Source organism: Lissotriton helveticus, chromosome 1_1 (assembly GCF_964261635.1).
Source record: "Lissotriton helveticus chromosome 1_1, aLisHel1.1, whole genome shotgun sequence".
In the NCBI taxonomy this organism is placed as follows: Eukaryota; Metazoa; Chordata; class Amphibia; order Caudata; family Salamandridae; genus Lissotriton; species Lissotriton helveticus.
Window position 1 is genome coordinate 1,586,461,216 of NC_136057.1, and position 23,852 is coordinate 1,586,485,067.

A 23,852-nucleotide genomic window follows, 5' to 3' on the forward strand; every position below is an offset into this window, starting at 1 on the left:
CCCGATCAAGCAGGGTTCATCCAGTCCCGACAATGCAGTGATAATACGAAGAGAATACTCCACCTCTTTGATAAGGCTCACCAAATGCAAATGGATGCCCTCCTGTTGACGATCGATGCTGAAAAAGCGTTTGATCGGGTGGACTGGGGGTTCCTGGGACACACAATGGCAAAATTTGCCTTGGGCGAGAGGTTCTGGGGATGGGTGGGCTGCTGTTATGCCAAACCAATGGCTTGCATTAGAGTCAACGGCGTCTCCTCTGTACCCATTGCTATTCAAAGAGGGACCAGGCAGGGGTGCCCGATGTCCCCGTTACTGTTCTCTCTCTACATACAGCCTCTGGTGCAAAGGGTTAGAGATAACCCTAGAATCAAGGGGATTCCCCTTCAGCCTCTACGCAGATGACGTGCTAGCGGCTTTAACTGAACCCAGGCTCTCTCTTCCCGCCTTCCTTGAGGAGTTGGATACATTCAGCCGGGTATCCCGCTTCCAGGTTAATGTGGGTAAATCACTGGCATTGAATCTCGGTTCGGCAGTGCTTTCATCAGACCCCACGGGTGGCATAAAAAAGGCAGAGACTATCCCCTACCTAGGCCTAGGCTTAGCAGCAACAGTTCAACGTGGCGCAACAAGCTGCTAAGGACTTGGGCATTTGGAGCAAACACCACCTCTCCCTACTCGGGTGGGTAGCGGAGGTCAAAATGTCCCTACTTCCCAGGGTACTTTACCTGTTCCAGACCTTCTGCCCCCCGCGGGAGTGCTTGCCTCACTGCGACGCAGTATTAATCAATTTGTGTGGGCAGGGACAAGAACATGGATGAGTAGGCTCTAGGGTACATGCACCCAGAAAATGGGGGCCTTGGAATCCTGGACCTCCTTAGCTACTATAACGTGGCTTAGCTGAGGTACCTGGTGGAATGGGCAAGGCCGGGGTTTGAAAAGCGGTGGCTCTTTCATGACAGAGCGCTGGCGGGCATCCTGTTATGGAAGGTCTCCTTCTTAAGGAAGTCGCAACGGCCGCGTGGCCTGGTGAGGCTCGCCGGTCACTAAATCAGTGTTGGTAGTCTGGGACAGGGTGGCGACAACCAAGAAACTTATGACCTTTCCATCCCCGCTGACCCCCATGTTTGGCAATAGCGAATTCACCCCAGGAATGTCTGACAAGTCATTTGGGGGATGGCGAGACACTGCGTGTTGATCGGTGGGTCATCTATTTGATCTTTCAGGGGTGCTCTCGTTTCCCCAACTGAAGCTAGAGTATGGGATCTCCGAGTCCGAGAGATTGAGGTATTTGCAGCTGAGACACTGGGTCCTTCAACTGGGGATGAGAGAACTGGGGGGGGGGAGTAAATTGACCAAATCTAAAAATGGTTAATCACCAAGCTCAACGACAAAGGGTTGATATCTGAAATGTACAACATGATTAGAAACGGCCCACACTCACAAGCAATTCCGAGTCGGAAGTGATGGGGGCGAGAATTGGGAGGTGACCTCTCACGGAAAGACTGGGATTAAATTTATTATAGAGCAAAGCACACTGCCCGAAATTTAGCCAGTATCGAAACCGCTATGAAAATAGCAACTTATTGGTATCTAACACCCGCGCGTCTCCACAGAGGCAACCCACACAAGAGCCCCACCTGCTTGAGGTGTTGTGATAATGAGGGTACCCTGCTCCATATATTGTGTGACTGCCCCATACTGTCCTCCTATTGGTCTAAAATACTAGACGAGATAGATGAACTCTTTGATACTGAAATTCCGAGGCTCCCGGTATACGTGATTCTGGCCCTCCCTAATCCCATCACATTTCCCCTGTAGAGCATGAGAGGGAGCCAGATGGGGCTAGCATTCGATGCAGCTTTACAGAACATCTTGATGCATTGGGCGACAACCACTCCTCCCACATATGTGGGGTGGCTCCATAGACTGTGGCATATCATTGGGATGGAACACATTTCAGCCACACTGAGTGGCTCGGCCGCCACATTCCAGAAAATATGGAGCCCAGTTTTTAAAAGTGCTATTAGCCAAATTCAATGAAGTTACACCCGCCCAAATACCTGAGGGTGCTGAGACTTACGGATCTGGGGCCAGACCTAAACCTTCCTCAACTGTTTAAAGGACGATGTCTATGTGGCGAGCCAAGGTCTGGACAGCCAGGGACTCTGGGATATCAGACGGGGTGGGGGGTGTTTACCTTTTTTGTTTCTCACAAAATGCTGCATCTTTCACAATGCAATGCTTTCCTTGCTTTGACAGTGTTCCAATTGTACATCTTTATTTGTGAGCCACACGCCTTTCTTGTCACGCAAACCTGTATCTCAAATGCCAATAAAATATTTAAACTTAAAAGACATCTCAAACCCTGGATATTTGACCCCGTTTAGTCCCCGTTATTCTCGATTGTGAGAAGTTGGCCTGGTATATGCTGTCCACTAGTTAAAATGGTCACCCTATACCAGTCCAAACAACCCTAATGGTGATTAGGTTAAAGATAACCTTTATGAAAGCTATCCTAGTGGTAGCTATGGAAAGCAGCCTTCAGGCTAAGTCTTGAAGGAATGTAAAGTAGCTTGTTTTACCAGATCAGAACCTCCTGAATAATCAAATTATAGGAGAACCACACAACTGTTATATAAAATATATGTATTTATTACTAAACACTCTCTACTAACCTCTAAACGAGATTAGAGTACAAAACACACAATACTTAATCAATAGAACAACAGTAAATAGCACAATACACAGCGGGCTCCTGGGGGAGAATGAACCATATACTAAAAAAATGGTATAACAACAACATCATCACTAGACACAGTCCCTAGAGCACGTCGAATCGCTGGGACCCCAAGGAACCACCAAAATTATTGACACAGGGAGCCCACGGAGGGGTGCAGTGTGAGAACACAGACGCATGTTCCGTACAACTCTATGGGAAAGTCGCGGTTGGAAAAGTACAGTTTAAGGACACTTCGGAGAGGACTTCAAGCAAACCCTTTGGAACATAGGAGGTTCTAAGGCCAGCACCCTTGTGAGTACCGAGGTACCCGTGTTACCTATCTAACAGGAGCCGGGTGCATTGGGGTCAAGTGGTGTCGGAAACCCTTGTCGCTTTCAATGGCGTGATGCAAAGAAGTGCTGCTGCTGGGAAGATGAAGTGTCTGGTGGAATCTAAGCCTGGATCTGAGGTGAGTAGAACCTGAAAGCAGAGGGTACAGAGTCTGAGTCACCTCAGGGTGACATGGGGCTCTGTAGACGAATGCCCACCAATGTAGGGTGCCTCAGGTGTGAAGATAGGATGCTTGACTCTGCAGCCACGGGGACCAGGAGACGTTGACAACCAAAGTCCGGATGTGAGCTGTCCCACGAAGGATGTCAAGTGCTGAGGGGTCAGTGTCCGGATCGAACACCAACAGGCCTTGGCAAATGCAACCGATATGGGCAGAGGAAACAAGTTACCGTGAGGACCAGTGAGGACCAGCAAGGTCCAGGAGACTCTCCAAGCTATGGGGAGTCAGGGCACTTCTGGAGCAACCGCGTTGTGATTCCGCATACCATTACTCCGCAAGTCGGAACCTCCCCTAGTGTCCGCACTGACTGGAGTTGGAATAGTAAATTATACTATTCCAACATCCAGCGCGCCCCCTCCGCAAGTCGTTCTTCCGACTTGCGGAGTAATGGTATGCAGAATCACAACGCGGTCGTTGTAACAACCGCGTTGTGATTCCCTGCGAGGAGAAATATCGAGGCATTACAGCACACATTCCGCTGCAATAGTGCCCGGTGCACAGGGGTTCGGGTTGCACGGTCTCCACAAGGGATACTGGTCTTAGGATTGCTGAGAGAGCAGATCGACCTCCAAGATGCTCGGGAACCCACCTCCTGTGTTGCAGAAATCTTCGGAGTCGTCAGGAGATGCAAACTGGTCAGATGTGTTTAGGTGCCTGCTGCTGCAGGGGAGTAACTCCTTTACTCCAAGGGAGATTCTTCTGTCGTCCAGCGAAGTGTAGACCATCAAAGTACTTGGTTTCTGCTTGCAGAGTTTAGTCCAGGTAAAATCCAAAGTCATGTAGTCAGGTTTCCTACTTTATACCCAAGGAAGGGGTTGGACTAACTCTGGGGACCCTCCTAGGGGAGGGACAGGACAGAGGGGTGGCTACACCCATGTCCTTTGTCCAATTTCACACGAGAGCAGGAGCAATGGCTCCTGCAACTGGTTTGAGCTGGACTATGCACAGAAACGCCAAATGTGCCCCCAGTGCAGACTTTCTGGCACTCTCAGAGTGCACCCACCCAGCCCCAATCCACTAAAGCCTGTCTGGGAGGTAATCACACCTCCCTGTGACGGGAAACCTATTGTCAGGCCTTCCCCTGCTCGAGCTCAGCTCAGCAGCAGGAGGGCAGACTAGTGTCTGTGGCTGGCAGCATCCAATTTGTGCTGCCCAGGTCGAGAAAGCTGGTACCGGGTAGACCAGTGACCCAAAGTAGTGGTTGTAGAAGGGAGGAATCATACCTCCCACACCAGTTACTGTTGTGGAGGTATGATTTCAAGGTGTTTGACACCAAACACGACCTGTTTCTAAGCAGCCATTTTTAAAGTTAGCATTTACCGCAAGGTTATAATGCACTTAAATATATATGGTTGGCTGCATCACAGACCACCCCGGAGAATAGGTTCCGAAGGCTGCAGAGGGGCTCTGCTCATGCAGGGGCACCCTCTCACACAAACTACAGCTCCCTACCTTCAGGATTGAGAAGACATGCCAAAGGGTGACTGATAGGTTTATATGTGCAGTGATTTAGAATAGATATGGGTAACCTATATCTAAGTAAGGGGTGCATGCACCACCTTACACAGGCTGCAGTAGCAGACCTGTGGTGCCAATTTGAATGGTCTCGCAGTGGTGGCACAATACATGCTTCAGTCCCTGGGAGGCCTCTGGGGTGCCTATGCCCTGGGTACATTGTGTACCATATACTAGGAACTGATAAGGGTACCCCAGTATCTAATATGGAGTGTACCTAAAGTACATGCAATCAATTTAGAGGAGAAAGCAGATAGACTGGGGTCCTGGATAGCAGGATCCCAGTCAGTCTAAGTCAAAAACAGTGATGCATCAGTAAAAAGTGGGGGTAACCATAAGAGGCAGATCATACTCTCCTACATGGATCCTCTTATACTGTCTGCTAGAGCACTGGGATGCTTGTTCTGAAGCAGATGCACACTTTATCCAGTGTCATTTGATTGACTGAGTATTAGTGTGCCTTTGTAGTTTGCATACTGGGCGTATCAGTCAGATGGTCTAGATTTTTTGTCAAGACAGGCAGAAGGCTGGGATGATTGTTAGATGGGATGGGTTGGCTCCAGCATGTCTCTCATATGATAGATGGTCAGCCAGGACAGTGTAGGCATTTACGGTGTTGTCTTGAAGGAAGAGAGGTGCTGTGTAGAAAGGAAAGCTGTATCCGTGTTGCTCATGGTGCACCTGGTGCCCAGGAGTGGGACATATGGACCATTACTCTAGTCTCGCCGTGCTCTCCCACTGTGTCTAAGAGAAAAGCATGTGCTGCTATTGCATATGTAGTCCTGATTTCTGTGTATGTGACGGAAGCCTGCAATCATACTACTTGTTCAGAAAATGTTGTGTGTGCAAATAAGCTTGCCTCGTTGGTACTTGGATGGAACCTTTTTATGGTGTGACAGAATCTTACAATGCTGCTGTTGCCTGTGCTGTACCTACTACGGTGCATATGAGCAGAACTGCCGTACTTTACTTCTTTGGTGTGTGAGTGAAGCTTGCTCTGCTGCTGCCTAGTCTGTCCCTATTCTATGTGTGGTGGAATCTTGCTTTGCCTTTACTTATGTACTCACTCTATGCATTTATATATTCCGTAGAGCACCAGCAAGTGACCTGGTCTCTAAGGATTTCCATGGAGCTACTCCCTATTCATGGTTGTGGGGTGTATTACTTCACATAAACCTGCTTGGCATTGAATAGTCATGTGTTCCCTTGGGTGGTCTCTTTAACATTAGAAGAAGTAACTCCACTGATCATAAGGGACTCTGAGCCAAAGATTTACTTCTGTGGCTATTGTGCCTTTTCAAGGAGGGGCCCATTCCTTCTGGGTGAGGTGGTCCTATTGGCAACAGTGGCCTAGGACCCAAAGGCTTGCCTGAACATTGTGGTCTACATACCCTGCTTGAAGGCAAGGACGTTTAGTTTGGATATGGGGGGAGACTTTATCCTGTCAGTGATGTTGAGGTCTCCTACTATTGTGTAGTTTAGGTCACATTTCATCCATTGCTGAATTTGGGCTATGAAATGGTCCAGTAGTGCCTGAATTATAAGTTTCTTAATTGGGTGAGACATGGTGTTGGCATCTGGAGGTGACCTTTTCCTTTGCCCCAGTTGACTTTGCACACAAAGGTTTCATATTTGCTCCAGCTCCTCTGTGAGTCAGTATTGGCCCTTCAGTGGTGGTACAGTGTGTCTTAATTTCTTTAGAACTATAGGTTATGTTATGTTATGTTAAAAATGTTATAGAGCGCAACAGCTACCCCAGCTAAGAGGCGTCCCGGCGCTAAGCAACAAGAAAATAGCACACACATAAGGAACAGGGGGCCTACAGGGAAGGAAAAAGAAATGTTTTGATAGCTTTCCTAAAATGAAGATAATTGGTGAGCCCTCGAATGTGGGCCGGCAATGAATTCCACAGAATGGCAGCTCTATTACGAAAAGAGCGCACACCGGCACGAACCCTACTCACACGGGGAATCACGACCAGGCATTGGCCCATCGATCGAAGCGATCACGTGGGAGTATAAGGTAAGAGAAGATCAATCAGAATTTGCAGGGAAGCCAATTTCAGAATTTTATAGGCTATACACAGTGCCTTAAACTCAATTCGCCTGTCCACAGGCAGCCAGTGGAGATGATGGATAGCACTAGTCCCTGAACAGGTTCTACGCAGGCCCAGGAGAGATCTTGCGGCCGCGTTCTGAACTCTCTGTAACCTCGGTATTTCGGACTTGTTAGCTCCCAAGTACAGAGAGCAGGCCTAATCGAGCCTAGCAAGATCAAAGCCTGAATAATGATCTGCCTAATCGGGGCATCAAAGAAGGCCAGGATAGATGTGAGCCCGCGTAACAGACCGAAACAAGTTCCCGCCACCTTTTTAGTCTGAGCCTGAAAATTGAGCGAGGTGTCGATCCAACCCCCCAGGTTTTTCACTATAGGCTTGGGGACCGGGGCCATACCTAGAGTCTCGAGCCACCAACGCTCGTTCCATCGATCATTGTTCCCTCCCACCAACAACACCTCCGACTTGTTGGCGTTGGAGACAGTTGGCGGTCATCCACTCAGCAACTACCAAGAGGTCACCCTGAAATTTCCTGGCGTCCTGCTCGGAGTCGCTCGAGAGAGCCACCACCAACTGAGTATCGTCGGCATAAGAGACCATGGTCAACCCTCTGCTCCTGGCTACACCAGCCAAAGGTTGGACATAGAGATTGAAGAGCAGAGGGCTCAAGGACGAGCCCTGTGGGACCCCCTGGCCTATAGGGAAAGCACCAGAAGAGAAAGGGGGGCAATCACCTGGAACGTCCTATCAACAAGAAAAGAGGACAGCCACTTAAGTGCTGAGCCAGTAACACCAGCCTCTGACAGACGAATCGGCAGGATACCATTAGACACCGTATCAAACGAGGCACTGAGATCCAAAAGGATCTGTGCCGACGTCTGTCCCGCATCCAAGGCCTTCCACAGATGTTCAGTCACAGCCAAGAGCGCTGACTCGGTGCTATGGCCGGGCCGAAAGCCATTTTGAGACTGGTCAAGCCTGTGATTTGCAGTGAAATATTCTGTGAGAAGGGAATTATTGTAGGCCTCTGTAATCTTCGCAGTCCAAGGTAACAGGGAGATAGGCCAAAAACTTTCAGGATTTTTGGGGTCTAAGGACGGTTTCTTGAGCAGCGGTACTACCCTGGCCTGTTTCCAAGCCTTGGGCACAACCGCTTCACTCAAGGACCTATTGATCACCTGTTCCAAAGAGTGCATAATGGTCGGAAGAATTTTTGAGAATTGGCCAGGCTTCAGGGGGTCAGAAGGGGAGCCTGACTTGACCTTGGAACAAAGTGCAATAAGAGGGGGAAATACCTCAAGGGTACCATTGGTAGAGACACAAAGTGTCTCCGGAGCGCCTATAAGGACCATAGGGAAGCTTTTATAGATATCCTTAACCTTCCTAACAAAGAAGGTTGCAAGCTCATTACACTGCCGATCAGAGGTAATCAATGAGCCAGTAACGTACTTCTGTGTTTTAAGCTCCGAGACTATAGAAAAAATGCTCTTAGCCGGATTAGTACTCCTGCTGATTTGATCAGCGTAAAAAGCTGCGCGCTCTGTATGGATAGCCCTGTGGTATCACTTAACAGCTGCGCGTAAAGAGATCCTTGGAGGTAGAGTCAAAGTCCCATCGCCAGACTCTTTCCAGCTTCTTACAGGTCTTACATAAGGCTGCTAATTTGACGTTATACCACGGATTAGATTTAGGATGAAGATTCATGGACAACTTGGCTGGAATAAGGCCATCCAAAGGCTGAGTAATCCAATTACAGAAGACCAAATTGGCCTTGTTAGGGTCAGCCGGCATAGCTGGAGAGGTGACAGCAAGATGAATTTGAAATTGCTCCCAGTTCAATTTATGCCAGGGGCGCTTAAAAGAGAAAGTATTCTCTAAGTTGCGCGCTGGCCTAATATCGTGAATCAACATAGGGACTAAATAATGATCAGACCAATCTAACGGGACAGGAGGTAGAACCACAAGGGAAGGTATATTTGTGAAGACAGGGTCCAGTAAATGGCCAGCCACGTGCGTGGGGCCTGATACAGACTTTGTTCACCTGGTTCTGAATCCTTTGCAATGTAGTACGCTGTTCTTGATCAGGCTATAGTACGCCATGTTGCAGTGGTCCATTTTTGACATCACTGGGGTCTTGTGTGTTTTTTACAGTCCATGTGTCGAAGTATACATGTAGAAGACTACATCCTTCTCCCTGTGCTCTTTAGTTTATGTATCTGTGGGATGCTTGCATTCATGTTGTTTGTGCTGTCTGAATGATGCTTGAACTGATGTTGTAATGATGTACCTAGCATCTGAGTGATGTATGTGCATAATAGATGCAGCATTTAGCACAAAAGCCATGTATCTATACAGCATAAATGAGGTGCGAACTAAATGTTGTTGTTTTTTTTAGGGCTGCAGGCAACCGTGTTTGAAGCCAGCAGTGGTACGGATCCTCACATAGAGCTTGGCTGTGGTGTGCATAACAATGCTACAGAATTAGAAAATGCCATTACTCCAGCCTCCCAGAGGAAAGGTGATAGGGAACAATTCTTGGAGGACGTATTTCAAATGATCATGGAAGAGGTTGTTCAGAAAGGAACAGAAGCCTCTGGAAAGGTAGGTGCAGGAGGGCCTGAAGTGTACAAAGAGGGATAATGTATTTATGACTAATTGTTGCTTCAGGGCTGCAAGTGAGTGTGGCCCACAGCAGAACGGAAGGACGCTCGACTGGCCCACGGACCATAGGCGCTGGATGGATTCAACTTAATTCTATGGATGAATTAACAGAGTACTCTGGGCTTCTCTGCACCCAGGTGACAATCGCCAAGTTATATTAACCAAAGCTGTGCTTTGTGCTTAATACTAAATTACATTTTTTGAGATTTCAAGGTAAGCGCAGTGTCCAGCAGCACAAAGAGACTAGGAAAATTACCAACTGAGGGATGTTCTAAATCACACTCGTTTGCAGAAAGACTGACAACGATGAAACCAAGTACAGTGAGCCCATGGGATGCATGGTGTCAAGGATAACCATGTACTGATACAAAGTAATTAACTGGATTCTCAAGGTAGAGTGGTATAAGTAGGTAACTTTATTCACAGCACAAGGGTTTTTGAGAATGGTTCCTTTGAGGTCCAGGAGAGCTTCAAAATTTGTGTCCAAACTAACCTCGCTTGACTATGCACAGCCTTACATACATGTGCTAGGAGGTGTGCCTACAGTGCCTGCACTCGTTTTACAGGCAACTAGTCGAATCACTCCAGGGTCTGTATCAAGGATTGAACGGTAAGAAGGTCTGTTGAGTCTCCTTCTTGACTGCCTCAGGAAAGTGTGACTCCTCCTGCTAGCATTGTGTCAAGTATTTCCTTAAATGGTGATGCAGCGAGATTACCAGCTTGGGTTATTCTAAAACACCATACTCACCTGGGCCCATAAAACATTCATACAATAAGCTGGCAATCATCCGCTGGAGATCAGGACTTAGTTTACCTTGAAATGTATTTTACCTGTACACCGATTCTTACCAAACCTTAACACCTCAGCTCTTCATTTCCTCTGGTCGATAGATCAGCTTGTTAGCATAATAGGTATAAATGACATGAATGACCACAGACTCAGGAGAGTTTTAAAACGTTATCTATACAATAATTTTGTGAGTCAAATACCAATACATGTCAAACACCAACTTTTATAGAGAACTGAACCAATGAAATCGTAAAGACTTTGTAAAATCTCATGACGTTGGTACCTGGGAATGGTGGAAAAAGGAAATGGTACAAGGACATCCCACACAGATTTATATGTACCTAGAATGGTGTGAAGACCAACCCATTGGCCAAGTAGCTGGAAAAGGGACTCCCGAGTAGTCAGGAGCCAACAGATAAGGACAGGTTCAGGACATGACAGGTAACCCCTTCTAAGTGCAACACCAGCATTACACCCCTCTGTGGTGCTCCTCTCCTTGATTCTTCCCCTTCTAGATGGACTGGTTCTTCTCCCTCAGCAATCTCTCCGACTCTTCTCTCTCCATCTCTCCTTTCTCGATTCTTCTGTCAGAGTGCTTTGACTTCCGTGGCATCTGCCGTTTTCCGCAGCAATGATGGGTCGTTGATAGGTCCGTGACAAGTCTGACAAACTAACTGACTGAGCCTACCTTAGTTATACTATTCTCAGTGTGTGTACCACCCCCCAATGTTTCAATTTTCGTGTATTCCCTACTTGTGATTGGACAATGAGATGGGGAGAGGTCATCACACCGTACTAATGAAATGTCAATTTCTTATGCTTATTGTTCTACGTTCCCTCCCCTTAATTTCACTTTCCCATGCTTTATTCACCCAGTCACATTTCATTTAATTCATTTACAATGTATACAAAATTTGAAATCTTCTCCTTCCCCTCTCCGGTTCAAGAGGTGGTATTCCCAGGCGCGTTTCTTGGTTAAACTGTCCTTGACAGAGTTTCAATGTCACAGCATGGAGTTTGACTGAGTCCAACACACATGCGCACAACCAGCCAAGATTGAGATTTCAGTCACCCTCCAGGCCCAAATACAAACTAATTACAAAGTCAAAGAAAAACCCATTAGAATACAAAAATAAATGAATCCACTGTATACCACTTATTCCGACTCTAAGCCCCTTAACTTATTTTAACTATTGCATTAGCAGTTTAGTGAGACATGGGAGGTTTAGTCTAAGCATAGCCATGTGCATTAGCATGTGAAGTTCATAGCGGCCATCTTTAACACTACGGCGCAGCTGCAAAGATTTCCCACCAAAGCGAAAGACGTCATACTACGTAGATGCAGTAGACGCATGCGCAGACAATTCCCGCGTTTTCGCCAGCCATATTAAGCCACTCTGATTACTTGTTAGTGAATCACATTGATAAGCTTCCCCTAAATGAAGTAAATGTTGTGTAGTGCAATTATTAGTATCCACAAACATATTGGTTACATTATTACATGTTATTTGAGAGGATTAAATCCAAGCAAGTTTCTTACGTATGAAACCTTGCTCCATCAGTGGGGCCCAGTTAGGAGGCAAAAACTGAAAGGGTAAAAAACCTCCTGACCAATTTTGTAACTCTTGATTTAAGGGGGAAGACTGAGAGAGAAGTTAATAGCAAGGAGTCGAACTCAATTTGACATCAAGGAGGGGTCCAAACAGGGATATCTGAAAGTAGTTCCGGTAAAAAGCCTGACAGGAAGAAGCAAAAATTAGAGACAAATATATTATCAAGTGGTCAACGAATGTGACAAAAACAAAGTAATTAAAGTGTTGTGAAACCTCTATCACTTGTAAATGCCTTCTTATAAGCGAATCAAACGGAAATTGACATCACAGGAAAACACTCAAGTTCATTGGGGTTAGGAACCTCAGATAGAATTGTTTGGACAGACCACCTTCTTAAAATTGACAGTTTATAAGGCTTGTGAACACCTCCTTCCTGAAACTCATGGCATTTTAGGCACAAGACAAATCCATTTCTGACTTCCTTTGCCCACTGTTGAACTCCATTTCCCACTGTAGTCCTTCTTGCCGATGTTCTGCGCAGTTCTTGGATTACCCCTGGTGACTGGACTGGAAATGCCAGTGCAGTCTAAGAGGTGGGGATATTTGACCACGTGTTGAGTGCAGCGTTCAGCAAAATGTTTGATGTCTGCACGAGTAGTGCATAATATCTTTTCCTGAACTTTTGTACTCTTTGCTAAACTCTTGACAAAGACAATATGATAGGAGTGGCTGTTCATATCATTCCCCTCCTTCTCATTCTTTGTGCCTTTCAGGAGCAGTGTGGAAGTTGATTTGGCTCCAACGCCTTCCTGACTTGAAGACATATTCTATAGTATGTTTCCTCAAACTAAGGCTATTTAAATAATGGCTCTTGCAGTGATGAGCTTCTGATGGCACAGGGGAAGGGTTATTCCCTGACATGTTATGATGCCTTGAGAAAGCATACCACATGGGTAACTTAGAGGTGAGAGAAAGAGAAGTGACATGGGCATCATAAGCTGCTTGGACTTCTTCGTGAGTTCAGCTTACATTTTGTCACAATCTAGTACCACCCCCATCATTTATCAGGAAACACCCTTCAGCAACAGTAACCTCGACTGACAGTTGAGGTGTGGTACATATTGTCTTGGGAGTACACAGGCCAAAAACGACAGTAGCACATACTGGCCTGTCTGAGTATTGCACTAGCTGATGTCCCATTGGGCGCATGCACTCTGTCTGTTAAACACACAAAATCACATTGGTGTTTACTCATGCATTGGTGGGCAGTAGGGGCCCAAAAAAGGATTTACAGTTCTAAGCTGGTCCTGATGAATTGTTATATGAGACCTCCTTGTGGCAAGTTCTTGATCCTCAAGTAAGCAATTAACAAAAGATGATACAACATGCTTGTGAGCAGGGGAGGTGGGTTGTCTTCGGGTCCCATTGACTTAGTAAAGGAACCCTCTTAGGGCATAGTGCAGTGGTTCCCAAACTGTGCACCGCGGCTCCCTGGGACGCCGTCAAGTCTAGCCAGGGTAGCCGCTCACCAAGCAATTTAATGCATTTAACGTTGAAGGGGTTGTTGGCTTCAGTTAAACTAATTACACAAACTATGATGTTGATGATTTGTAAGTGACATGCCTAAAGCTGGAAACATAGTGCTTAATTGATGGCATCTCAAGGGAGATGACCTCCATGTTTCACGGGATCCCCACATTTCAACACTCCCAAAGTAGGCAGAAGATGCCTGATTAATTTAGTTAGATTTGTTAATAGTTTCATTTTTTCCAAATGCATTTTACACCAATGCAAATTATCAGGAAAGTACAGTTGCCTGTCTATTAAACACACTAAGTATTATTAAATATTGACATGTGTACTTGAATCATAGGTACTTCCAGTACACATTTCTTTCAGGACACAAACTTCCAGACAGGCTAGCTCTCTCCTTGAACACAGTGAAGTACAACACCACATATGGCATAATGCCAACATTTGAAACAAGAAAGAGGAACGTTTAAAAAAAATCAGAGGAATTTATTTTACTTGCATTGATTTGGAGGCAATTTTAGGGAGGAGATAGCCAAAATATAGCTGTATGTGGTTTAAAAAATTGGGAGTCACCCTGCTGAGACTGGTGTGTTGGCACGTATGACAGGGTTAGAAATGGAACTGCATGCAAATATTCTTCAAGCGCAGAAGCACTTTGGCAACTGGGCTGACATGCATAGGGGGGTATTCTACCTTTACTTCACGGCCACCACTACGATTTACCATTTCTACGCATTTTTTACTTCGCAGATCCAATTACTTTGCATTCTTTTACTACGCATGCTACTAGTACGCAAACACCATTATCTCGAAAATAGGCTACTGCGCATATACCATTACCACAATAAATGTAAGTTTAAAAAAAATTACTTCAGTATTGTTAGAATATTAAAATGCGCCAAAAAAAAATATGAAAGTTTAACATAAAAGTTTTTTTACAGTTTTAACATTGTTTCTATGGACACAAATACCGTAACTTCGCAGGCTATCCTAGTCCTTGTTTTCATTTGGAGGCGCTTCCGATTCCAAATAACGCCGTGCGACTCTGACGCAGGAAGCAGGAGAAGTAGAAGGTGAACCAGTAGGCGAGAGCGAAACATGCAACACAGCAATCGATTTAGGCACATAGCGACAGCCCCAGCCCAAAAATATAATATCAAAGGTGCATGTGTGCGTACGGGCACTGAGACAGAAAAGGTATGAAAACTGCTTTTTGACAATCCAGTGGTCACGGAACTTTGATGAGCAACGTAATAAAAATGCATTGTTTTATTCGCCAGTAAACAACCTTCTGACAATGCACTCCAAGGAAACAGAAATGAGTGAAACAGAAGTAATCTTTTTGTGTTTTTTAAGGTGACTTTTAATTTACTGGCTCAAGATAGGCCACGTCGACGCTGCATAATGTGTCTTCACAACGTATTGTCTTAGGTGAGATTAGATCAACAGCCCCTTCATAGAGCAGCTTTACGAAGAATTACATTTTCCATTATCAGTGACAGAAATCGAATTTACATATTCCACGGGTGGCGCTGATGAAGCCAATGGTGATTAATGTGCTCCGATTCACAGATTCCTGCAGACTGCTTGATCAATGTCACTCATTTTCATTCCGTTGCTAAAAGTCAACAAAAACCACTGAGTGATTAATGCAGCTAAATGTTTGGGGTCAGCCGAAGCTACAGTTTGTGTTTCGGATTCAAAATCAAACAGAAGGGGTCACAGCAGTGTGGAAATAGAATAATAATAATATAATACCCGATTTTTAAAAGTATTCTCCTGGGGGCGTGGCCTGGGCGTCAAGATGGCGGACGCACTCTAAGAGAGCTCTGGACTCCCCATCCGTCATCCGCCGGCATTCCGCCTTGCACAGCTGCCATCGAGCTGGGGGTCCTGTGAATCCGGACCCCCCTCTCTAACCTGCATCGTTTGGTGCCCGGACCATCTTTCTGGGGGCCTGGGGACACCCCGGGTGGGCTGTTCTTCTCGGGCCGCGAGGCCCTCTTCGAAATGGCGGCCCCCATCGGAGCGGCCGCGGTGGCTCGGACCTGGTGGCTCTGATCCACGATTCCTGCGGATCTCTTGATTCTCCTGGCCCTGCTGCGTGGGCAGATCTGCTGCGGTGCCTCTCCCCCCCCCCCCCTCCCCTGCTGGAACCTACACACGGGGGCCGAGGCTTTCTACGGAGCTGCGGAGCCTGCCCCGTCTGGTGCTGCGGAGCAGTGGCGTCTTCCGGGCTGCGGTACTGGGGAGGCCCAGGCGGCCCTGAGCCTGGGCCCTGAGGAGGCGAGAGAGCCCTGTGAGCCTGCGCCGGACTTGCCCTGATGCCGCTCTGTGGAGGAGCCTGCCCCGACGTCTCCTGGGGGCTGGGGGCTACCTGAGGCCCGAAGGTGAGGTGGCATCGGGGGGTGGGGGTCTCCCCATGGGGCCTCGCCCGTAAACGGTTCTGGGGGCTGGGAGGCTGGGGAGTCGTCGAGCGCGTTATCCTTGTGCGAGCCCCCCCCCCCCCTGGCTGGTATCCTGGTGGTCTGTGGCGGCTGAACTGAGACTTGGGGGGCCGGCCCTTCCTCGGCCGCGGACCTGCTGGGTGGCCTTGACTGGTCGGCTACCTTGTGAAGGCCCGGGGCTTCTGTGGGCCCTGGGGGTGCCTGCTCCCCTGCCTGACTGCCTGCCGGCCGATCCCCGGCATCCCCCTGCCCTCCGTGGATCCTGGTGGCAGTGGGGGACTGCGAGCGGACCTAACCACTGGATTGCCTCCTGCGACCGGCATTGGGGATCCCGCTCGGCACTGAGGTCTGAGAGACTGTGGCCGGGGGGCCGCCTGTGGACTCCCTCGCTGTGACTTTGTGCTGCCTCTCGCAAGAGGGTGATTGGCCTGGCGACCTTCTGCCGCCGCTACCTGCGGCATAACACAGGGGCAGATACCAACCCCTCTGCCTGCTCCATCTCTTGCTGCCCGAGAGGTGGGGCCCTCCTCCCCCCTCCTGACTCCCTAGCCTCCTGCCCATTCATATCTGCGTCATAGGGAGACCGACTGACGACGACCGGCGGCGGGGGTGTAACGCCACCATTTGAACCAGAAGACCTGCGCCCAACCTAGGCCTCGAGCGATTTGACCCTGAGGAGTGGACCACTCTCCGCACATCGCCACTTCCATCGTTGGGACCATGGGCAGGGGGAGGACTACGCAAACCCCGGTCCCCACGACCCAGATGCGCATGGATCGATTCACGAGACCGGACAACGAATTCGGCGCCGGCCCCCAGACACCTCAGGGGGCTGAAGGGGGAGACCTATAAACGATTCTTCAGGCGATTAGCGCATCTCAGACGTCCGTGGAAAGCAAGATTGGAGAGGTGAGGGTAGAAGTGGCCCTTATCCTGCAAGGTCTAAGGAACGCCACGGTGCGAATTACGGAAGCGGAGTCCCGTATCTCCTCGGCGGAGGATGACCTGACCACCCTCAAGACCCAGGTGGCCCGCCTTCAAACGCTGACGTCGGAGCTCCACCACAGGGCTGAAGACGCCAAGAACCGGGCCTGCCGAAACAACCTGCGCCTGCTGGGGTTCCCGGAGGGAGTGGAGAAGGGGTTCGTCGCCGTTTTCCTTGAGACCTGGTTCCGCTCCTGGATGCCCGCGGAGAAGCTCTCTCCATGGTTCGCGATAGAGCGAGCCCACCGTTTACTTGCACCCAGGCTGCCCCCGGGGGCCCCGGCCCGACCCATTATTCTTTGCATCTTTAACTTCAGAGATTGGGATGCCATCCTGCGAGCGGCCAGAGACTTGGGCCCCCGGTTCTTTCAGAAATCTAGAATAATGGTCTTCCCGGACTACTCCAGAGAGGTCCAATCCCAAAGAAGATCTTACGATGAAGTTAAACAAAAGCTTAGGGCGATGGGGCTGCGGTATGGTCTCCTCTTCCCGACTCGCCTCAAGGTCTTCTTCCAGAACAAAACCTTCTTCTTCGACACCCCGCAGGCGGCGTGGACCTGGCTTACGGAGGAACGCCCCCTCCTGCCGGGACGAGCCCCGTCCCCGGCTCAGGGGCCTTCAACCCACTTGGATCGTGAGGTGCATGGGCCGCGGAGACGCCGCACCGGTTCCCGCCGAAGAGGGGAGGCCTCCCGGTCGCCGGGGAAGGGATCCCGTCGGCCCCCGTCCCCACCTGCGGGGCAGAGTGCCCTCCCCTCTGCTCCCCCCTCCCCATCCCTGGTTGTCATTGAAGGGACCCCTGAGCTGAATATGGGCTTGCGGAAAGCAAGGTCGGCCTCAGACTTATCGAGCAGCCCTGTGATCCGTGGCTCTTCGGAGGATGTGGAGGTTTGAACCATCCTCGCCTGATGTCTGCTCTCTACTGGATGGGCCTAGTGCTCCGGTCCCGCTCAGACGGGTCCTCAGGGCCTGACCCGTCGATCGTGGAACTGACTGTCCATGATGTATTCCTGGGAGAAACGAGTGCAATTTGTCAAGGCTCTCGTAGCCATGCCTTGACCTTGTCCACCTTCTCCTGCTTGTTTTACATCCTCTCTATCATTGGTGGATCTACTGCTGTTGTCCGCTGTTCTGACCATCCTTGAATGTTTGTGTTAAAGCTGTTACCATGAATCCTGTGATATGGAGGGGGGTCCTCCTTAGCATACTCTTGTCTGGTGCTACCGCTTCCTGCTAACCGTTTTAGTTTAGCACCTTCCCCTGGGTAGGGGGGTTGTGGGTTCTGATTTTAGGGCGACAGATGCTTCCTGTTTTGAAGTGTAGGGTGGGGGGAGTTGGGGGGTACGGGGTGGGGATTGAGTCAGTTGACGCCTTCTGGTTTGTTGTTTTTGGCTGCCTACGGGCTGCCTTCTAGTTCAGCTCTGTTTAGCCGCTCCTCGGCCATCGTTGGTGCTACCTACGGGTGGTTGGTTGCAGCTCTCTTTCTTGACGACATGTAGCGAGTGGGTTCACGCTTGCTATGCATCTCCTCTTCCTTACTACTTTGTTATTTTTGGCCGCCTATGGGCCGCCTGGAGGAACGACCGCGTGCGGTCGATCCACCTCCCCTCTGGCTCCTTCATTGGGCCTTCTATGATCCTGATCCACCCCTTATCCTTGTAGGGTTCCTCTTGCCTATGCACAGCGTTACTGGTTCCCTCCCTGTAGGTGAGCTTCCCGGCGCTTCACAGTCCCACAACTATCCTCCCCTTCCCCGATGGCGTACTCGCTGACTAAACCCCTCCATGTTCTTTCATGGAATGTAAATGGTCTATTGTACCATATCAAGCGCGCGGCCGTCCTTCGGGCAGCCCACCGGCATGCAGCGGATGTTCTCCTCCTTCAGGAAACCCATCTCCTAGGCACACAATGTAACTTCCTGGCCCGTTATGGGTTCGCGATGGTCTGGCACTCTGGGTTCGTGCGCGGGTCCCGAGGAGTGGCCATCCTGCCTCGGAGAGGCCTTCCCTTTACCCTGACAAGGTCTCCACTGACCCGCAGGGGCGTTATGTGGTGATATCAGGCACGGTGGAGGGCTGTCCTCTGAATCTCCTGAATATCTACATTCCACCCGCCCTCCTGTCCCCAACGCTCCGCTGTCTTATGCAGGTCTTTTCCTCTCTTCCGCACGGCCTCACGGTGATAGGAGGCGACTTCAACGCCGTCTTGCAGCCCCAACTCGATTCGACTAGGACTCCGTCGGCATCGCGGATCTCCTCGGCCGTTGCTCTGTCCAGTTGGACCTCGGCGCTGGGGCTCTGTGATGCATGGCGGGTCTGGAACCCCCGCAAAGCACAATTCACCCACACATCGGCCTCACACCACACCCACTCCCGGATCGACCTTATCCTGCTTCAGGCCACGGACTGCCACTTAGTTTCTGGGGTGGCCATATTGCCCAGAGGCCTGTCCGACCACTCCCCTGTATCTCTCCGGCTCGGCTCTTCATTGACGGGCCCACGAGCGACTTGGCGCCTCAACGCCTGGTTCCTGAAAGACCCCGAACTGGTCGACACACTGAGACAGGAGCTGGGCCACTACTTTGCAACTAATGAAGACTCGGTTCACTCACCTGGAATTGTGTGGGAGGCAAGCAAGGCCGTGATTCGCGGGATGGCGAGAGGGCTTGTACATGCCAAAAGGGCGGGTCAGTTGACCCGGCTCGCGGAGCTGGAACTCCGGGCTGCGCGACTAGAGGCGGAGCAAGCCTCCGCTGGGCATGCAGACCCCTCCCGGCAGCTCACGATGATTCGGGAGGAAATCCGACAGATCTCACTGGACTCGGTCCAGATGCTCTGGCGTTCCTCGGTGGCGTGGGTCTATGGGTGGGGAGACGAGAATGGCAAACTCCTCCATAATCTGGTCTCCTATCCCAGAGTCCACCGTATCATTCCGGAGGTCTGTGCGCAGGACGGTACCCTTCGGGTTACCTCTGTGGCCATAGCCGGAACCTTTGCGACTTTCTATACGCGCCTCTATGCGGCGCAATCGCCAGATACGCCCCTAACCTCCTTGTTGAGTGGGGCTGATGCCCGACTCCCAACTCTCACCCCTGAGTCCGCGGACGCCCTGGAGCGCCCCATTACCCTCGAAGAAGTCCTGGAGGCCGTCCCACTTCTCCATCCGGGCTTAAGCCCCACCTACAAGACCTGGTTCACCCCGACCAATGTGGATTCATGCCTTCTAGGGGTACCCGTCACTGCATCCGTCGCCTTCATCTGTCCTTGGCCCACCGTGCCCGCCTCTCCCCATACCTGGCCCTCCTCTTCCTTGACTTCGAGAAGGCCTTCGACACGGTGAACTGGGAATACCTTCAGGATGTGCTGGAGGCAATGGGCTTTGGGCCGTTGTTTCGCCGGCTTGTCAAGGTCCTCTATGCCAATCCCATGGCTTGAGTACTTGTCAATGGAATGCTTTCTGAGGCCTTTCCGATTGGCAGAGCCACGCGCCAGGGTTGCCCCCTTTCCCCGCTCCTATTCGTGCTGACAATGGAGCCCCTGGCGCTGCTCATCCGGCGGGACCCCCTCGTCAGGGGATGGACCTGGGACAGGAGTCACGAGGACAAAATAGCCCTATACGCTGATGAGGTACTCCTCTATTTGGAGGACCCAGCGAGCTCGGGCCTGAGGTGCTTGCGCATCCTCGCCGACTTCGTGAAGGCCTCTGGGCTCCGACTTAATGCAGCCAAATCCACGTTGGTCCCGCTACATCCCTCCAGGGAGTGCTTTGATTGGCATTCGTCAATCCCCCTAAGGCGCCACTCGGTGAAATACCTCGAGATATGGGTAACCCTCTTGCCAGATCTTGAATGGGCTCTGAATCTTGCCCCTCTGATGGCCCGGACGAAGGCGGACCTCAAGAAATGGCAGGCTCTTCCCCTCAACCCCTTGGGGAGAAGTGCCCTCTTCAAAATGATGGTCCTCCCCCGTTTCCTATATGTCCTCCAAAACATCTCCATCCGCCTCTCCCGTAATTGGTTTTGCGAACTTGACGGGCTCTTGTCACGCTTTCTCTGGAGTGGCGGGCGGCCGCGAATGTCCCTGGCGCACACCCGCATCCCTCCTTTGATGGGGGTCTGGGAGTCACCCACCTTTATCTCTACTACCTGGCCACCAAGTTGATAGTTATCCACGACTGGTATGCAGGTGGCTGGTCCAACCCAGCTTACCGCGTGGAGCTGGACTCTACGGATTTTCCGCAGATCCAGGCGTTTCTCTACGGCTTCCCTGTGCCGCAGACCATGGCACCGATCACTCGTTCGGTCTTCTGGCCTGGCGAGCCGCCCTGCGCCACCTAGTGTGGGATCGTAAACTGACTCGTCAGACGCCGCCCTGGCATGGCAACTGGCTCCGAGAGGTCTCGTCCCTGAATGGATTCCGCCGTTGGGATTTAATTGGCCTCTCGGTCCTTGGGGACATCTGGATGAGGGACCATATTCGCTCCTTTGCGGACCTTCAGCAGCGTCATGCCCTTCCCCATACCCAACACTTCCGCTACCTGCAACTGCGACACGCTGTTCTTGTACACCTCCCCTCACCAATTTCCCTCCCAGAGTTCAGCCCGCTGGAAGCCCAGGTCATGATGGGAAACCTAGGCAAGGGGGGAGTGTCCCGTATCTATTGATCCCTAATAAATAATGGCCCAGCGTCCTTAGATGGAGTCCGTGCCCGATGGGAGGGATGGGTGGGCCCCCTGGAGGAGGCTGACTGGAGGGATGCTCTGATGGCCCCTAGAACCCTGACCACGTCCTCCAGGCTGCGCCTGGTGCAGATATACTACCTGCACACGGTCTACCTTACCCCTGCGCGACTCTTCCGTGCCCACTTGCGACCCTCCCCAGACTGCCCGAAATGCGGCTCTTCACCTGCTGATTTCTACTACATGGTGTGGCTCTGCCCAGCGTTAGAGAGGTTCTGGAGGGGGGTGGAGCGGGAGCTTACATTAGCCCTGGGTTGGGAGGTTCCTCATGACCCACTCAGAATCCTGCTGGGAATTGTTTATGGTCTGGATGGCTCCAGGATGGATAAACGATTACTGGGAACAGCGGTGGCTAAAAGGGACATAGCGACATACTGGATGCGCGCCGCTGCTCCTACTGTCAGGGGGTGGAGAAGGGGGGTAGACTGGTGTGGCGTCCAAGAGGAGGCAGTGTTTGAATCCCGGGGCTCGCCGGATTTGTTCCACAAAATATGGGGGAAATGGTTCAACTTGATCCCGCCATGATCCCTAATGTACCCTATATCTCCTGTTATGTTGCCAATGTGGAGCGCATGGGTTTGTTATATTCGATTGGACTGACCCTGCACAGAACCTTTGTTGCTTTGAACCCACTGTCTAAGCTGATTGATGAACTGCAACCAATGAATTTTTTCTTGTTCTTGTTGTATTTACTCAATAAAAAATTGATTATAAAAAAAAAAGTAGTCCCCTACCCAAAACACCTACTACGAACTAAAACCGGTTTGTAGTTGTATGCGTACTATGTTAAGCGAAGTAAAAGCATATTTTTGCATTTCAATGAACTTGCGAAGTAAAAGCATGCGCAAGTAAAACATTCGTAGTAATGGTAAATGCGAAATAAAAACATTGCACTAAAACATACGCACTAACGGTATGCACAGTAACGTCATATATTCGCATAGGGGTACTATCTAGCATTGTAAGTGGGATAAAGAAGTTTTAAGAGGGTACTCTAAAAAAAGGCATGGGCAAAGAAGTGTAACTAGGAATATTTTATTAGAGGCACTGCCTTAGTAATACAAAACATCCTGCCTATATGATTATAATACATTCATCCGCTTCATCCCAAATATTTTCAGGGAGAAAGATGCAAGTACTCATGAGGCTGGGCTTACACCCCCTCCCCCGCCCTCTCAAAAAAGTAACAGTGGCGAGACACGGGCAATGGCCAATTGGTCAAGGGAGCAGTGGGTCGTAAAAGTTTGGGAACCACTGGCGTAGTCGATCTGACAACCACCTTGCTATATGCGGCAGCTTCATAAATTCTTTGGTCTAAAGAGATCTTCCTTTCCTTCTTGACAGGTTTGTGACTGGCTAGACCCAGAGGAGCTGAAGAACACCCTGGATCTAGAACTCAAGAGCAGTGGAGAGCCATCCAGGACCCTCCTGGATCACTGCAGAGACATCATCCGGTACAGTGTGAAAACAGGTACTGGGAACAAACAAGGGGCCCTTGGGAGCGGGAGTAGCAGGTACGAAGATGATCAAGTACTAGAATAAATTGTTTTTAAATGGAGATCCCAGGGCTGGAAACACAGTGTGATCCAAAGACATGGATTATTAGTTACGTTATTCTGAAAATCAAGACCAATCAACTTTTTCCAAAGTAGTTTCATTCCTCGGATATAAACTTAGACAACTGTGTGTCTGTATAACCCTCCAAATATCCTAATGTTGGCTGGTAGTCCTCTAAGAGTAACTAGACCATCTCATTACGTCTGTGTACTATGGAATAACCCCACCATATTGTGGTTAGGTGCTACCCATCTTCTTTACTCCACGAACATTCCCCACGAGTGTAGATCCTACCTTCACTCATATTTTCATCCTTTTGTGGTCCATTCCTGGAAGTCCCCATGCCGACGAGCTGTGCTTTGAATGACTCTTTCAAGGGTGCTCCAGTAAACACAGTAACAACACTTCTTGCCCAGTGGAGGGGTAAAGAAGAGAATTGGATGACACAGGTGCCTTCTTGACTATTGAGAGGTTCTTATTGGCTCATGATTTGCCATACAACTTTCACTCAATTGACAAGTAGCCATTTAATTTAAAAAAAGTGGAAATCTGTAATATAACAACTGCAGTTGTTTTATTTTGAACCTGATTCCATTGTCATAGCCAAACATGTAAGTGCCTAACTTTATGGTGAAAATTTTCTAGAATAGTTGGGAGCGTTTTATTGCAGTGGCTGTTTCTGATTTTCAGTATTTTTGTTTACTTCTTTTCTTGGAGACCAGCACT

General features: G+C 49.7%; 1 protein-coding gene across 2 annotated transcripts in view; it reads left to right on the forward strand.

Annotated features, from left to right (window-relative positions):
* Positions 1-23,852, forward strand: part of CSAD (cysteine sulfinic acid decarboxylase) — a 251,253-nt gene that overhangs the window by 103,747 nt on the left and 123,654 nt on the right. Inside the window, exons 2-3 of one of the 2 annotated variants that reach the window (XM_078687372.1) lie at positions 9,260-9,465; positions 22,914-23,040. In XM_078687372.1, coding sequence (XP_078543498.1) covers positions 9,260-9,465; positions 22,914-23,040 — 333 coding nt within the window. The remainder of the gene's footprint in view (positions 1-9,259; positions 9,466-22,913; positions 23,041-23,852) is intronic. The other variant, XM_078687381.1, reaches the window with a different exon arrangement.